The sequence below is a fragment of the Magallana gigas genome, chromosome 2 (genome assembly GCF_963853765.1).
Source record: "Magallana gigas chromosome 2, xbMagGiga1.1, whole genome shotgun sequence".
Classification (NCBI taxonomy): Eukaryota; Metazoa; Mollusca; class Bivalvia; order Ostreida; family Ostreidae; genus Magallana; species Magallana gigas.
This window is the reverse complement of record NC_088854.1, coordinates 59,899,308-59,917,458: the sequence shown is the minus strand read 5'-3', so window position 1 is coordinate 59,917,458 and position 18,151 is coordinate 59,899,308. Positions and strand designations below refer to the sequence as shown.

The following is an 18,151-nucleotide window of genomic DNA, read 5'->3' as shown; positions in this document are numbered from 1 at the left end:
AATACATTTAATCACTGAAACTTTTTTGAAAAGATGATATTTAATTTTATTGACTCTCTATCATTTTTAAACTGCACTGTTTTGACATATTGCATCTTTCAGCACTTTTAATTACCATTTCTGTCTGCTTCAGTAGGGTATGAGGCATGGGAAAGAAGGGACGGGTCTCCGAGACTACCGTTTGCTGTGGGGTAACCACACTGTCACGATTTACACTACAATTACCCAAAATTACGAAAAGCTAAAAATAGCCATTATTCGTCAAGTTAGTCTTGCGATAATTATACAGACGATGCTTATTTAAACCAAGTAGGATTTCGTAATTGATGTAAAAATAACGATGAATATCACTATATTATGATCTGTCCAGCTTTGAAGGAACATATTAAAACCTATTTACCATAAATGAATTTAAGAGGACCAACTGCTTTTTAATTTTTTTGGAATTATTTTCTTTGTGTATTTAAGTGCAATGCGAATGCCGTGCGAAAGGATACTAATACTGAAGAATATAAAAAAAAGTACTGTTGGGCAGTATTGTATTTGTAGCATCAGTTACAATTATATATTATTTTAATTTTATTTTCTATAATTTATTCAAATTACAATAATAAAAGCTTATTCTGCAATGATAGCTACCTTCATAACCAAATCATTAAAAAAACACGTTTTTTGTTCATTTTTACATCTTCCTGTAAACAAATCAGTAAACTGGTTGTAAAAATTAATTAAAATCCACTAAATTGTTCTTAATATACATCATTACATTAGCTTAAAGAAATCGTCTCCTATGGGAATTTGAGTCTGACATCTTCATGGTTATTTCGTGAAGTCCGTGGTTGCATGTTTCGACCAATGGATAAACGGGGCGTTTAGATTCCATCCTGGCTGTTTCTATTGAGCTATGAATTAATTTTAAGTTTCCCTAAAAAAATAAAGGGAATTATACTCGGTAGTTGAAAATATTTTTTTTTTATAAAAAGAAGAATATATACAATGTTAAATAAATTAATGCACGATGTCGATATAGGATAACCTGGTAGACAAACCATTGTACCGGGACAGAACCATGTTACAATGGACGGCGTGCGTAAGATTACGTACTCAGTCATGAAGTTCTTTCATAAAGGTCATCCGTGCATAAGGTTAAGGATACTCGTGCAGATAGGATAGAAGCGATTGATTGTATCGTTTTAATTGAAATTATTGAAAAATACCCACTTCTGTTTTATATTGTGTCTTCTAAAAAGCAAGAAGACCTATGTATTAGATATCCTTACAAGATAGAGTTACGCAATGGTCAGATCTGCAGAGTGGTATGTTTCGAAATTTAGCCGTCATTTCAAACAAGCTAACAATTTCAGTCCCTGATATTTCATTTTGTACTTGCTTTGTTCTGATTAGAAATAATTCATTTTTCTATTAATCACGTCATACAGTTATGAACTGTATGACAAATTTCATCAATTAGACCCATTAACGCATTATTTTTTAATGACTCTTAAGTATTGTTTTCAGTCCTTGAGACCCTGGAGTATCGACGCTTCTTGGTAATTTTGTAGGGTTATGAAGGTAGCAATCACTGCATAATGATAGAACTGGTGAACTCAATTTTCAATTCAGTTTATTCCATGGAACGGTACATGAGGTCAATGAACTAATATTTATAAGTACAGTAGCTCTTGTGTTATTTGCAAGTTCTACATGAACAAAATGACAATAACAAACCGTCAACCATCTAAAAAATCCATATAACGAAATACAAATTCAAAGCAGAGCAACACGGACCTCCAAATAGATAGAAGTAGGATCAGGTGCATAAGAGGAATAGGCATCCTCTGCTGACCGGTCACACCCACCGTGTGCTCTTTGTCATAATCGGGGAAAAAATAGGAAAAATGCGTAGACAATTAGGTGTTTAATTATAGTCTGTTAATGTTACTTGTAGATCATTAAAGCTAATGTGTTTGTTACATTGTCATATTCAATGGAATTCCTAAACAATAAAAAAAAACATGCTTCGAAATAGCCCTTTCAATAAAATGTTTTTAAAACAGAGTTTTTGGGATTCGTATGACAAAAGCTGAGAAAATCTGCTTTCAACAAGCATTTTAATGATACCTTTTACAGGTGAGATTTCCTCATGCATGTTCTTGCATGTATGGTTATGTAAATAAGATGGAATGTTGCAATCCGTATTCTTTTGTCGATTTTTAACAGAGACGAGAACTTTTTGAGATGTGTGAACCTCGTATTTATTTAACTTTTTTATTCTATAGAAGTTACAACATGACAGAGCGTTCACAGATACTGCAGTTAACCAAAGTATATTTACTATACTCTTTACCCCTGGCCTTTTCTCTTAATTGTTTTTTTGTTCTTGAATTATTTTTATTCCAATTTTTCTACATTTCTTTTGACATGAATTCGAAATTGCAGGATTTTCTTCTTTTTCTTTTTATACCTTATATTGCATTAATAAAATCATGTATAAAAATGAAAACATCTATTGATTATGGTAGTGTCTGTAAATAAGTCTTTTGAACATCATTTGTGAAGGTTCTGTACTTTGCTATGGGGTAATGACAACCTAGATTATAAAACTAATGTTAGAATTTTCACAGCTGTGCAGAACTTTATAATCAATTCTCGCAGATTTACATAAGTATACTATTTTGTTCTTTACCATTTTTTTTTCAATATATGTGTATATACCTGTACCATGTTTTATGACAATTGCAAATTACTTGTAATTGGGTGAGAACCTAGTAAGTTGCAAGAACTTGTGGTCGAACCCTTTGTATATTATATATACAATAAAATATGTTCAAACCAAGGTTCTGTGTAATTACATTTTTCAGCATTTAATTTAGTTAAAATTCAAATCATATGCGTGCATGACTTGGGTATGAGGCCGGTGTAAAAAAGGGCAAATTTTCCTGTTCAACATTTGCAACGATGGTAGTAAATTTCTTTAAATGCCAAAAGATTACATCTGAAAATAAAGGAAGATTGCTAATATTCAAAACACCGTGACCAAAACATTTTATTAATGACTTTATAATTTGCTCGACTTTTAACTTAACAGATGTCGAAAGTACTGGTGCATATGAACTCGATTCGATAACGTCATTACTCAGGTGAGTTTGTTCTATGCATGTTCTTGCAGGTATTCCAAAGTTAAAGGTTGTAGAAATAGGATGGGATGTTGCAATCAAGTTCCTTTGTCGACTTTCGACAGATACTTGAACTTGTAGATATATCTAAAATAAGCATTAACTAATAGCTTTATTCTGTGAAAATTACAGCACGACGACGTGTTTAAAATTACTTTTGTTCAAAGTATATTTACTTAACCCCTGACCTCGTTACCATAGCAAAGCAAGTTAATATTCTCGAAATTGTTTTTTTCAAATTAATTTTTATTCCCATTTCTCTAGATCTCTTTTGATATAGAGTTGATTTTCTATTTTACACTTTTGTATAATTAATTTAATAAAAACATGTATCAACACATAACGTCATAGGAAATAGAACACATATTGGTTCAGCACATCCTATTATAACTTCTCATCATGTCGTACTCAGTCCCCCATAACCATATTTGCAAAGCTATTAGGGATGACATCGCTTAGACATAATAAAATCAGATGTTAATGAATGAAAAATATGGTTTTTTGAGTCTTTAATTGTTTCATAAATTATTTCTCAAAGAAATTACGTAAATGTTGAATGCACAAGAACTGTAGAAATCTGTGTTTGTCAAATTACGAAATATTTCGAGAAATTTTGATTTCTTGGACAATGAGTTATAATTCGAAGAGCGTGTAGGTAAGGTACAGATAGTAAGGGCGTTACCAAAATACTAAAAGAGTTTCGACGTACTGGCACTACAAAAGTACTGAGATAAGGTACAGATTGTACTGGCACTACAAAAGTACTAAGTAAGTAAATATTTTATTATAGTGAAATGTGTGTGTCATAGGTATACTGCAATACAATATTATACATCATCGAATTATACCCGGCCCTTTGGACCTATGTGTCACTTTGAAATCTACAAGAATATACAAAAGAATATACAAATATAGTATATACATTTGATTGAGCGCATGAGTTTACTTTGATTTGTACAGATAACTTTGTCTAACTGAATAAATCAAATTGAGATATTCGGCAGTTTGACTTTGATTTTTTCCCATAATGATATTTAAGTTGACAGTTTCATCTAGGTTTGTATCTAAGTTTATACTGTGAAAGAAAGAGTTTCTATTATTTTCGTAGAATTTGCATTGAAAAATAAAATGTTTTTCATCTTCAATTGAATTGCTTTTACACAGAACACAATAACGTTCTTGAAGAGGTTCATTTCGATAACGACCAGTTTCGACTCTGAGAAGAAGGATTCCACATCTAAATTGTGCCATCAAAGACCGTTCCTGTTTGGTTATGTTCATCGTTACGTAGGATACTAATATAGTTACGACGTTCTGGCACTACAAAAGTATTGAGACAAGGTACAGATTCTACTGGCACTACAAAAGTACTAAGAGAGTTACCACATATCTACTTTGTTAGGATCGTTCACAAAACAAAGGTGTGAAGTAAAATCTCGTAACCCAGGAAAGTCTCAACTATAAATATTGTGGTTTAATTCCAATGTATCAATTATTGGTACAGATATAGGTGTTGATTAGAGAGAAAAGATCTGTACATTCAAATACATGTAGTGGATTGGTAAGAAGTCTTTAAAAGTACAGTCAAAGTTTTTAGAAGCATTCATATAGACATTTTTTTACAAGCCCTTGTTATATTTATCTATTTCAGCATAAATACCATTATATTAATCAGCTCAGTATTTTTTTCTTTAATTTTAAAGGTAGTACGTGTATATCTGATGTGAATTAAACAGTTTTGATTGATCTGAACCATATCACATCAGAATGACAAACAGTTTCTGGAGAATGTAGAATGTCATGTCCGCTCTCAATCAAAACATTAAGAAAAAGTTAATTTCTTAAAATGTATACGGTCATTTTTGAGTGGGTTTTGACATTTTTTTAAAGTAAAGGCTAATGCAACTTTTGATCAGGAGATTTGTAAGATAACTTGTACTTAAAGACATTTAAAAGATTATAAGATTTTAATTTATTTTCCCCCTTGAACTCCAATGTTAACTTGGGATCAAATTAGCACTATTTTAGTTAATTCCAAGGGCAAATTATGATTATTTAATAAAGCCTTCAATTGAAATTACAATCTATTCAATGTACTTTTAAGTTGACTACCATAATGTAGAGGTAAAAATCTTCTTTTTTCGTTATTCAAAAGATAAATATATGCTAAAAACGATTACACGTTAATCAAATAAACGAATCTGGTTAGAAATCAATGAAAAAGCTGTAGGACAGGATGAAAAGAAGAAATGTCAAGAAAATTCATTGTGTCCAAAAACAGCCACTTACAAACTAAATCAGAGTCTCACCACGTAGTTTCAATCAGTTTATCCACGGATGAATACACACATTCTTTGAACTTTTCTTTCCAGCGTACTTATCGACAAGACCCTGAAGGTCACCTTCATTTACTCCCGTTATATGGATAATTGAAGAGAGGTTCAGGGAAATATGCAGATATAAGAAATAAAATGCTTCCTTTGCTGGTTGATTGGTACCTAAAGGTAGCGATCATTGCAGACAAATTTACATAACCTGCTAACGCCAGATAAGTATTTTTGTGCAACTTCCACATGAACCATCGGAGAATCATCATATGGTTTAACTCATAAACGGAGACGAGCATTTTTACATGTATGTTCCATTAATGATTAAAAACAGATAGAATCTGCAAATTAAATTTTTAATACACGTCGGTAGATTTTACTTCTCAAAAATGTTCCTAAACAAGAAGAAATATTGTGCTCTATCTTTCAATTAACAACGTTTACATAATTATACAGATGAGGCATGACAATACACAATTCAACTCTTCCATGCAGATTCGTCCATAAATATCAACCTCACAAAAATGCCGAGAGTAGCCTTTGAGTATTCTTAAACGTCTAATACCTTTTGGTCTACATCAGTTTGTGAAATTTCATTTTTCAAGTCATGATTTCTTTGGGTTTGGGGTTCAATGTATTTGAATCTGAGTGTCTCATCCTTTTTTTTTAAAAAACTCTAGTCGTTTCTATATTTTATCAGTGAAATTTTGAAATATAAAACTTTGTAAATTATAAAGCTTTTAATTAAGCAGAGAAACTAAGATTCTATTACCATTTAGATATTACTGTTAGAATTCTTCATTATACTGTAAGTCATACGTGTAATTCTGTGAGGATAATCCTAATCTGCTTTGAACAATCATGATATCTATTCCCTTATCTAGAATCAAATATTGCATATTTCGTGATAAATGTTGTTTTTATTATCAGATAAAAGCTATCAAAAGTTTACAATCATGATGATAACATTGGCCTAAAAACACATTGAGCTGGTGCACTTAAACAAAATAAACAATGGTTTCAACCTGCCATTCTTCCAATAATTCTTTGCAGTGTTGGAGATCAATTCATTGATCATAGAATCGAGCGAGCCGCTATTATTCAATTGTCACGAGTTCTTCTCATGTTTGTACACTGATTTTAAACCCAGTAAGAAGCATCGAATTTCAATTATTTTTCTGCTTTGATAAAACACAATTTTAACGATCTGAATAAATACATTTTGCCTCCCTTAGACGGGGTTATAATATTTCGGATAATGTATGCTTTCGTTGCAAAAAATAAATTGCTTCAGTTCTTAATTGACGTCACAGTCAGTAATTATTCTATTAATACTTTATGGAAGTAGATTGCAACACACACGCAATATTCATTTTTAAAAATAACGCAAACAGAGCTTATCTTGATCCAACTTGAATTGCGCGCTCGAGTGAAGATGAAATAGTATGCACGTACGCGCCTATATGCGTGATAGTATCTCCCTTCTTTACTTAACTGTGTTCATTATCCGATTATTACCAATTGATGCATTTGTCTATATTTCTGGCATAATCCTAGCTGCAGGTCTGTAGCTCCCGGTCTGAAAATTTCGGATGGACGACCTCCATCCGATTTTATTTCAGACCGGAAGCTACAGACCTGCAGCTAGCATAATTCATATTTATATTATAATATTGCAGTATTGTCCTCATGTACATGTACCATATGTTTGAATGAATGAACGTGAATTTGTACGTCATACTTAATTTGTAAACAAATCACCTAAAGTAGAAACAGACAATATTCTGACAAACCACGACCCACGGCGTCAACTTACCCTCGTTGACCGTCGCATTTTCTCACCGTAGAAAAATAAATTCGTTTCAAACATTAAAATTTGGAACAATGGCCCTTTATTAAAAAATTTAAAGGATGTTAGCAACTGCGAAACTTTTGACAAAACACATTATTTTTCTTTGGAATATATACTATCATAAGCGTAATTTCCTTTTTACAGAATGACAGTTATGGTAATTTGTATCTTTTGAATGTAACTTTTAGATTGTGTGTAAGTATAGAGTTTAAATCAATTGTCAATTATGGTAATTGTATCTATTGAATCTAACTTTTAGATTGTGTGTAAGTATAGAGTTTAAATCTTATCATTGTTCAAATACAGAATAAACCACGGTCATGCAATCCGAATATTAAACTTGATATAGAGCAAGAGCAGAAATAACTGTATTTATGAAATATTTTAGGCATACTGAGTTTCTTTGAAAACCGCATTCAAAGAAATCCAAACAAACACAAAAAGGTCATAAGTTAAGATAAGGTAAGATATTCTTTATTTTCCTCCACATTATTGGAGGGTATTATGTTGTTTAATATGAAACTAAATTGCAAAAAACAATAGGAGAAAAATAAATACAAACATATTTACAATCAGTTTTGAGGAAAACAGTATTCATTTTACATATTTCTACAGTTGATTACAAACACTTCGTTTGAACAGGACATGCATTACATCACGCTGTTGAGATCACCCCTGATATCACATCTATACTCTTGATTAACATACACAATTCGTAGACTGTTACTTTACTGACGTTCTATAACGCAGGCAAATGGTAAGAGGGATAAAGAGCGTGGTCTCCGATTTGCTTCGTTCTTCCCGAGTTGTCATTCTTGGAATCCTCGTCCATTTAATGGATACCAAGGTGTCGCTAGAACATTAATTAGTATTTGTGTTGTCATGTTGTAAATAGAGAGATTCCGAGTTTAATTGATAATTTATTGTTATGTCGCCACTAGATGTAATCCGATTCATCGGTTCATGACCCCGGGCCCTGCCGTAATTAGCCAGCGATGATGCTCTCTAGGTCAGTTTAATTCAAAACCTATGTCCTCATTTCGGTTCACAAACGTTATGTTCAATTAGTGCTTTTGGGTCATTGGTGATACACGTGTTGACACGCATTACGATTCAAATACACAAATATCATTGTGTGAAAACCTGATATACCCATCTGTGTATTGGACATTCTGCAAACATATTTAGCTAAATTATTCCATTGTAGAAACTCTATACATAAGTACAATTGAAGGAGAGTGGATTGTCAACAGATAAACCGTCAGTGCTTCATACGAGTTTTTAAGCTATGAAGTATATGATAAAAATCCATAAATCTAACCTTTGACATTTGGAGATTTTTCCTCCATTTTTTGCGGAGCTCTTCTTTTAAAAGAAACCAAAAAATGGCCTCGACTATCGAGCCCTCTTAACTGCAGAAACGACTTTACCAAATAAAGACAGGCAAAAAGTTTGTTCTTTATTTTATGAAAATACAAATATATATTGTTTAAGTAAAGCAATGATATGAAAAAATGAAGTGAATATCTGCTTCTGGTTGAAGTAAATAAAAACCAATGCGGTAAAAAAAAAAATGATAGTTTGAAATGAATTAATCGCAAAAAAAAAACATGGAATTAAATCAATCACAAATTGACAGGAAAATAAAAACATGGTCGAGCTGTGTTTATCAATTCGTTTTAAGTTCAGTCAAATAAAAATTGAAATGTCGTCGCAACCTGTATATCATGTAAGAATGCAAGGAACAAGCATCGATGTAAGGTTCCCTGTGATCTGTAACGAGGAAGTGATTGGTCGCCCCAGACAGACCAAGTGAACTCCCCCCAGTCCACCGGCCGTTTTATTATCCTGTTATATCAGGAACATTTATAGACATCGGGCTCGACATTCACGTCGCTAGCGGACGGAGCGCCAACGATGTTCATGTGGGAGACCAGAGTGTAATAAGATGGGGTTTGGTGTTTTCTGTCGGTGCTTGTGGGTAGGTTACTATTCTATAATGGAAAATTATATTAATCGTCGTTTACAATTAAATTCTATAATTTGAATTGAAATCATAATTTGTTTTCTAATTAATTTTGTAGATTATTGGTTTAATTCAAATAAGTGATGCGCAAATCCGTTTTCGAAATCCATGGATAAATGTTGTTCGCCGTCATTCATGTTCTGTAAGTATTTTTTTTCTTTTCATAGTCAACACTTTATATATATCACCCTTTTTATAGGAAGGGGTATATTTTGCATTTGAGCTATCAAGCCTAATTTAGTATCAGTGAAATGCACGAGACCATACCTGCAAAATTGAAATGTTCTTTGCAATCGTAAAGTTAACTTTAACACCGATAAAAATCTATACATCAATGATTATACCAATGAAACCAAACGTATAAAACATTCGATGAAGAATATTATATCAGTCTTGACTCTCAAGATCGGAAATTTACCTGGGACAGACCATGGTAAACCTATGGATTCTAATAAAACCTCGATATACTGTATGAGGAAAATTATCGTCCCATGGCATTAGTCCTTATTGTCATTGGGCGAATTATAAATTGGGCTTGGTTTAATTTGAACATAATATTTTATTGTATATATACCTTAATATGCATTGTGTTTGAGCACAAGTTCTGACAAATGGAGCTTTTCAACAAACCTTTCTCAGGATAAATTAAAAACGAGGCAAACCTTTACACAAGATGTTTTTTGTGATGATCTTTTAGACAAGATTTTTACAAAATCATATCATATTCATTTATTATAAAATGCACCAAAAAGATTCTGCATGAGATATTATAAAAATGATTACATGTAAATTAAGATGTTCATTGTATGTGTATTCCCAGATCGTGGAGTGTAATTTCGGGGAGACCTGCGACCTTTCCTATCAGAACTGTAGGGAGTCAGGTCCATGTTTTCTGAAGGAGCCATCGTGTGTCAATGGTAAATTCTACTTGTATACAGATTGGGAAGAACTGTTAACAAGTTTTCAGTACCCATCTCTCTCTTATGAGGACAGCAACTAGTCCTACACTCAGACACTTTGTAATTGTTCTTCCCATTTCATTTAACATCAATATGTAATCGGAAGCTATGAGGGATACTAACTGTAACTGCCACACAGTTAGCACCTATTCTTTAAGATCACCAGATTCGTATCATTTTACTGTGTTGTGTCAGACACAGGGTGGTTTACTGTTTTATCTGTCCTTTGTTCTGGTTTCAGTGTTTGACCTTCCTAGAGAGGGCACCTGCCCTGACCCTCGGGTCAACATGATTCAGCAGTTTTCTGTCGACTGTTTTGATGATGCCGGATGTGACGCACCACAAATCTGCTGCCACAGCTTCACCGGAAGTTACTGCTGGTTTCCAAGAACGCGGCAAACCGTCCGATCCCTTATCCCGCGATTCACCAACCGAAGCGTACAGAGGATTCTAGAGAACGGAACATTCGTGGAGACGCCGCGCGACGACGGAGGTGACTTTTTCCCGCCGGAACCACGTTTTATTGGAAACCTTCCCGTTTTTCAGGAGCGACCGACGGAAACAAATGGAAACGATAACACTGTGTTTATACTTAGAGATCCCCAGCTTGGGAACGATAGAATTATCTCCACAGCCAGAGGTCAAGACGGCAACAGCGTTCTCAGAAACGGCAACTCTCAGTTCGTCAATAATCGACTTCTTCCGGCATTCCGCGAAACACAACAAGACCTGAACTCCGGTTTCTCCGTGTTTTCAGATCCACCAGGGGGCGCGCTGAATATGATCAACTCGATAGAGACGAGAATTCCGGAGGAATTTACCACTGTGCAGGCCAGTAACCTAATGGTTCCACAAACTAATAGACAGGCCATTCCATTCCGTTCGCCTAACACAGGACTCTCTATACTGAGGAATCGGGGACAGAATCTAGGAGTTAACATGTTCAGTAACCAATCTCCGGCGGGTATACCCATCCTAATGGAGAGTCAACCCATCGGAACTACACGAACTAATATCAGAACCAGACCCATTTTATTCCGGCAAGGAACAACATTGTGAAATGGATTTATATGATATTATCCATACGAAGACCAGTTGTGATTTTAAGTATCAACATTGGGACTTGTTTCTTTGTGTTAGCATTCATTTCTTTAAAAGTCATGATGACAAAGCATTCGTTAATAGCACAAGATACAGCATATCTTAAACATAATTTGAATTGATAGCTTGAAAAAAGAAACGATTCTTATATAACAATGTTTATACATGTATAAAATACATACACCGGCCTAATCATGATGTGGTTTGGAAAAAGCCATGTAACTTGAACAATAGGGCATCTACCTAGTCCCCCTGTTTGTCTGTTTATTCATTGTGTAAGTATATTTTAGGTATATATACGTGTTTCCGATCTATCAATCGAAATAAAATATGATTGTTTTCTGGTATGACCATGTGAATAAATTTGTAATAATGGTGTTAAATATAGTCTCCATATTGAAATAAACATCCATTAATTCGGGATCACTCTCTCTCTCGCCGACCTTGATACCTGTCCAGGTGAGATCAAGCGGCGCGGTTTTATTGTGGTCATTTGCACTGGTCAATATTTCTGCCCAGGATTTGATACCTAACTCTAAAATCTCAATCACCGCCCGATAAATGTCACCGGAATCATCAACATTTAATCAGGGCTTGTCTGATGGGAGGCATTCACAGTCGAACTATCTATACAAAACTTGTACATTCCTTAAGCTGACCAAATGACAAATACTGGTATATAGTAGATCGCATTTTTCTTGGTTTTCAATACTTTGTGATTTTTTTTCTTAAACAATTATTTCAATTTTAAGTTTGTTGGTGCTTCCAGACATAGACAAAGTACATTGTATATTTATTTATCTATATGATATGATTGATTTTCTTCAAATTTTAAAACAGATTTTCTGAGATAGATTAGGCATATGAACCTGTCTGTGTACCTATGTATACCTGGAGATACCTGTATACCTGGAACAATTACAGGTGTAGAAAGAGTAACTGTGTTGTCACTGGTCAATAAAAAGTCTGCATAAAACAAGATGGCTTACAAATAGCCGACAAAATTATGATGAATTAGAACATCAATTAATGATAGATTAACGATGTTTGATATATAAAAATAAGGCAATGTCTTCGGTACACATAGAGGAAGGGAAGAATTCTAGAATTTCGCCAACTCAGGAATATTAACAAATTGATACGCCTAACAAGATAAAAAAAGGTTTTAAATGGATACAACTAAGTAATGGCTATTTGTACAGGTATCTCTACCCAGGTGTGCTATCACTGCGCCACCCAGGTAGATTTATTCGGTACGCACGTGATGTACTGTCTGAAAGATGGCAGGTATTTTAGATTTATTATTACCTTTATGTTAAACTTATAAACAATAATTAAACAGCAAAAATGTCTACATGTAAACATACGCAATTTACAATATGTATAAAGAATTTCAATACAATTTCTTGACTTAATAATGATCGCAGATTTATTTTAAAAAATGATAATTTAAAATGCGCACTCAAAATAAAAAAGAAATCCCGGTAAAATACCATTAATTCTCTGATAAAATTATTATTTAACATTCCTATTCAATACAATATATTTCAATATAGATATTTTTTCAAATATAGACTATTTTATTGAAGAAAAAAAATGCGTTCTTTCTTCCTCATGATGAACATGACTTGTTCCGTTATATGAACAATTATATTAAACACATGAAACGGCTAAACAAAAAATATCGACAAACTAGTCGTCTTTTCTTTACTTTATTTTTTTTATTTTGATTTATCATTTTCAACTCAAATATATGCAGGTCTACCTTCCTTATATATGTACAACCTGTAGAATAAAAACACGACCCACTACTGCAGATAGAGTGATCTGCCCTTTGATAAGAACTAAAATGAAATGAAATCAACTTTGTGCGACACAAATTGTAATCAAATCAATAGATCTATACATCAAATTAGACCAAGAAAATAAAATTAATATTGTGCATATATTGACCAAATTGATGTACATGTAGGCAGAAGTCATTTCCATTTAGCGATGCTTTGTCGATCATCTTTGAACGTCATTTGCCTTGTGATTAAAAAAATACCCTTTTCCTTTGGGTAGATACTAGTAGAACATCATTAAAAATTAAATACTGTAGAAATGCTGACTGAGCTTGAGGTAAACATTGGTTATATGTTATGAAAATGTATTGTTATTGATGTACAGTGTTACATGTTATATGTTACCAGGTATTTCTACAAATGATAAAATATGCGGACTATTTTCTGTGCCAAAATCAGCAAAAGAGTAAACGTTAAGGAGGAGCTCGACCAGACAGGTGAACCGGCCGATGTATTGGGATGCTCCTCTTGTGTCTCCTGTTTGTAGATCCCCATACTCTCCGGAAATCCGAATTCATAATCTCCACAGTAGCCGTCCAGAATCGGCTTGGCGGGAATTCCCCGTCTACGGAAGAGAGGTGGTACAATAAGTCCTCAAAAATGTGTACACAATGTCTATTGAGGAACTTTGACCATCTGATAAAAGTTATAACTCTCACTGGAATGAATTTTGTCATTGAGATATCTGTTAAATTCTGCTCGGAAAAATAATTCGAAACTACGCAGTTTTCTATTAAAAACCTACAAAATTTGTAAATTTGTGTAAAAAGCTGCTCACAATGGCCATCCATTGATGAAAAAGACTTTTAATTTCTTACTTCACCATTCGACATCTCTGCTGATCCAACCTGAATTTCGCGCTCTCCACGTCTGTGACGTCACGGCTACTCCACAATCGTTCTGCTACAGCCGACGCACGTGGCCTTGGTTAAAAATAATTACATAAAACTACTGTTGTGACCAATAACTTATCGTGGACAGGTTTCTTCACATTCCAGTATTTAATAAGTGCAGGATATGTTAAAGATAAACATTGTGGTGTTTACCAGAGGGTGGACAGGATGTTGGTGCCGTCGATGTACTCCGCCCACACACACGCCTCTCCTCCGATCACATTGCTGTGTTGTTCAGCGCTACCTGAGTACAATGTATTTTATTAAAACGCATTTTAATGATTGCAGAAAAAGAGCATCGGATTGGTCGAAGCAGTCACGTAAGATATGATTTTCTTTTTCGGGGGGGGGGGGGGGGGTATTTCTTCAAGTAGACATCTACTTCCTTTTTAGTGATGTAGGAAATACACTTACGACCATTACGGCCATTAAAACAATACGTTTTACCAGTAACGCCTCATCACATTCACCTGTAAAGTTTTGGGGTTCGCACTTGTAGTACTTTCTCCAGTCCTGACCGTAGCTGATATAGTTGAGGTACCAGCAGGAGGAGAGAATGGTCTTGTAGCCCTGACTGGCGATCCGGGTCATGTAGTGCTGCCAGGGGACGGTGGAGTTTCCCCGCCACACTTCAACAATAGTGTCAGGCTTAGCCTGTAAAACAGCAGTTACGTAAACCTCAAATTTCTGGCAAGTAGCATGCATCGTTTTTCTCTTTTTATAAAGTGGAAGACCAGTTTCTTTTAATGCTTTTTTTTTAAAATTTAGGACTATAGGAAAAACGTTTCGCTAAAAAATGAAAGAAGCAGCGCACATCCCTCTTGCCCCCTCCCTTAAGTTACTCATGTATATATGTATTTGCAGCCTTTAGTTTTAGTGACGAGAAATATACTTAGTTCAATCGAATAGATAGTTAAATACGCTGGATAATCAAGATAATCAATAAGACCGTCAATTATCCAGACGTAAATAAAGCAATTTAAAATTTGAGAAGAATATAATTCAGAATAAGCCACGATTAATTTTGCGACCGAATTTATTTGGAACAACCGTCTTCTGAAACAGGAAGTGACGCACAGTCAGCTGACCTTAGTCCCGTCTTCTATGGGGTCCTGCCAGATGACGTAGCTTTTGTTGGTCCTCTCCACGATATCAAGCACCTTGGTGACGTATAACTCCATCAGCTGGACGTATGTACTGATGTTGTTCTCCTTCATGAACGATGTAATGTTTGGACTCGATTTCCTGGAAAACAAATTGCGATATAAAACTAAAACTTATGTTTACAAATGGCTACCTTTTTATTGGCTGCAAATTAATTTTTTTTTTCGGAAACAAAGATTTGTAAAGTAACACAGTTATTCGGTACATGTACTTCAATGACAGAAAGTTGTGGTGTTCAAACTTCTGTTATTCATATTTTGGAAGAAAAAAGCTTGTACATACATATAAATGCTTTGTTTAAAGCAACAGTATTACAAAATGGTTTGTCATAAATTCCGAAAGGAAATGATATTTCATATGATAACTTTTAATGCTTTATTTTAATTTTATTTACTCCAATTGCTGAGAAGATAAGAGTAGAATTTTTACAATAGATAGTTTTAAATTATATTATTAATTGTAATTCTTTCAAACATAACTCAATATGCTTTGAACAATAAAACCAAACAAATATTGGATTTACCAGCATGCCGGGTAGGATTCATCCATTCCTAAATGGAGATATTGGTCGGGGAAAACCTTGACAACCTCCCCAATGAATTTCTCCATGAAAGTAAAGGTCGAGTCCCTTGAGGGATCCATTATTTCGTACGCTCCATGAAAGTTCGGCTTAGCAACTCCCGGCTTGCCGTCCTCCCAACATGGCGTCAATAGAGCTGAAAGGCGGTAAATCGGGTTGGTGTTATTTTGAAATTAGGTGGATATTAAAATGCTTCTGAAACTTTAAAAAAAATCTGCGTACATCTGAACGCTTTTCCCCATGATTGTGTGTGTCCAGGAGTGTCAAACTCAGGAATGACCCTGATTCCCCGTAACCTAGCCTCGTCAATCACATGCTTTACATTTTCCTGCGTGTAAATAAGCTTCGGACCATACGCTCCCTGAAACATGCAAATAAAAAAACGGCTCATATATGACAGGATTGGACATATACAAAAGTACCATTTGTAGACTTTTCATACTTACCTTTTCTGTCAACTTCGGAAATTCCACACTTTCGTACGGAAATGACTGGTCATCCACTATATGCCAATGGAACACGTTGAATTTGTTGTACGCCATTGCATCCTAAAAATATTAACTCATGTACTCATGTATGACAATGAATTCTATTGCATTCAAAAAGTTCGATAAGTTATTTCATACTCACCAGGTTCTTTAAGAGAATCGGCATCGGAAGAAAATGTCTAGCAGTGTCTAACATGATTCCACGGTAGTGAAACCGAGGCTGGTCAATGATCTGTGTTTTGTTTACAAATAGCTGTCAAGAAAGGAAATTAAGATAACAAACTGAGGCTGCAATATCGTCAGAAAATGAAAACATTACCAAACATAAACACGGTTGCAGGAAAAGGGAAACATTTGATCAAAATATTTAAAATTTACTTTAAATTTGAAAATATATAAATCTGTTTATTGGGCAATTTTGGGACACGCAGATGATGTCATTTGACAGATGACGTACCTGTTGTTCCTGTTCGTCTTTGTAAATCAGCTGGCTGAATGTTTCTAAACCTGTTGGTAAGAAAACGTACATTAATTTGACCTTTTGTATCAAAACAGCAATGTATGTAATGTCAAGGTTTGACGTATCATCAAATTCAAGAAGAATTCCTTTCTTGATAATTTTGTTTATATTTATGATAACTCCGATTCTTGATCTAATTGACATTAACAGTGTACTAAATATTAATATTAGCCATTATAGATAAAATCCTGATCGCAGTCCCTACATGTTTAGAATTTTTTAGCTTTAGTTTCAATGTTACACAGACTAAAGCGGTTACCTCTTAGTGCGCCCCACACAGTGGCTGAGGTCAAACGAGATGTTGTGCCAATCGTTAGGTTGTCTGAAAAAATAAAACAATAAAAGAAAAGGTGATATCCATTTTGTATTGTACGTACTTACGACTAAGTTGTTCCGTTTCCTAGACTACTCACACGATTCGTCCATGTTAGGATCGGGGTATCCCGGACATGTTTTGTTAGAGACATCTACACTCAGTGACGTTATAACCTGTCCCAGTCCTGACAGCGAGGATGCCTTTTCCAATTGGAGTATTCTATAATAGCGATCAAATGCTGATGTCACAATGTCACAATACGTCATAGATGACGCAAACCGGAAGTTTGTAGGATCCACCATCAGTCGTGTGGTACTTTTGGTCCAGGTTCTCGGTAACGGCCAAGGAGCTCCGGGGGCGGCTTGTTCACCCTGTCCACAAAGACGATAAGCTCACGGGTCTAATACATTGTAAATTCTCTTCAGTTTGATCAGTGAACAAAATATACAAATCTTGACAGTTTGATGATTCGTTATAAGTAGTGTGATACTTTTCCAAGGGTGAGGACTAAGGCTTTCGCTAGAAACATCCTAATTTATTAGGACGATCCAACTGACTACAAAAGGTGCAACTGTTTCATTACTGGTAAACATTTCTTTCGTTTCTTTCGTCATGATTTATAAAATCCAAAATCTAAGTTGACCTCTATGGTCAAAGAGATGTAATGAAATAAACGCACTTACCTTTAGAGGAAGTCGTATAGCTATGTAAGTTAATTTAGCTTCGAGAGCAAGAGGAAACATCCAGAAAAAGCATGCAGTCAAACGGACGACCATGTGGTCGGCCATCTTGTCGCGGAAGTTACTGGTCCTCTAATGAGGAATTTGTGTTAAGAAGGAACGTCTTAGCAACTAAAGAATGTTTTATTGTGTTGAATATTCAACACATATCAAGATAACGAAACT

At 34.5% G+C, this 18,151-nt stretch overlaps 2 protein-coding genes across 2 annotated transcripts; one reads left to right on the top strand and one right to left on the bottom strand.

Annotated features, from left to right (window-relative positions):
• The first annotated feature begins 7,578 nt into the window (after positions 1 to 7,578).
• LOC105332559 (uncharacterized) lies at positions 7,579 to 11,985 on the top strand. The gene is made up of 4 exons (XM_011435189.4): positions 7,579 to 9,336; positions 9,440 to 9,523; positions 10,202 to 10,298; positions 10,582 to 11,985. Exons 1-4 carry the CDS (start codon positions 9,304 to 9,306, stop codon positions 11,397 to 11,399), a joined length of 1,032 nt encoding a protein of 343 aa, XP_011433491.1. The 5' UTR covers positions 7,579 to 9,303; the 3' UTR covers positions 11,400 to 11,985.
• Positions 11,986 to 12,798: 813 nt separating this feature from the next.
• LOC105348455 (beta-hexosaminidase subunit alpha) lies at positions 12,799 to 18,151 on the bottom strand. The gene is made up of 13 exons (XM_034447490.2): positions 17,930 to 18,151; positions 17,344 to 17,617; positions 17,190 to 17,252; positions 16,868 to 16,917; positions 16,553 to 16,663; positions 16,369 to 16,470; positions 16,145 to 16,283; positions 15,866 to 16,058; positions 15,267 to 15,423; positions 14,649 to 14,832; positions 14,332 to 14,422; positions 14,104 to 14,208; positions 12,799 to 13,850 (listed from the first exon to the last, which is right to left on the bottom strand). Exons 1-13 carry the CDS (start codon positions 18,032 to 18,034, stop codon positions 13,640 to 13,642), a joined length of 1,785 nt encoding a protein of 594 aa, XP_034303381.2. The 5' UTR covers positions 18,035 to 18,151; the 3' UTR covers positions 12,799 to 13,639.

Bases quoted from the DNA above. Each gene is read 5' to 3' on its own strand.
- LOC105332559 (XM_011435189.4), top strand. From the start codon at position 9,304: ATGGGGTTTGGTGTTTTCTGTCGGTGCTTGTGG. The intron at 9,337-9,439 runs GTAGGTTACTAT...TTAATTTTGTAG, and splicing joins TTTTCTGTCGGTGCTTGTGG to ATTATTGGTTTAATTCAAAT. The intron at 10,299-10,581 runs GTAAATTCTACT...TTCTGGTTTCAG, and splicing joins GGAGCCATCGTGTGTCAATG to TGTTTGACCTTCCTAGAGAG.
- LOC105348455 (XM_034447490.2), bottom strand. From the start codon at position 18,034: ATGGCCGACCACATGGTCGTCCGTTTGACTGCATGCTTTTTCTGGATG. The intron at 16,664-16,867 runs GTACGTCATCTG...CTTTCTTGACAG, and splicing joins AAGACGAACAGGAACAACAG to CTATTTGTAAACAAAACACA. The intron at 16,059-16,144 runs GTACGCAGATTT...ACCGCCTTTCAG, and splicing joins ATGGGGAAAAGCGTTCAGAT to CTCTATTGACGCCATGTTGG.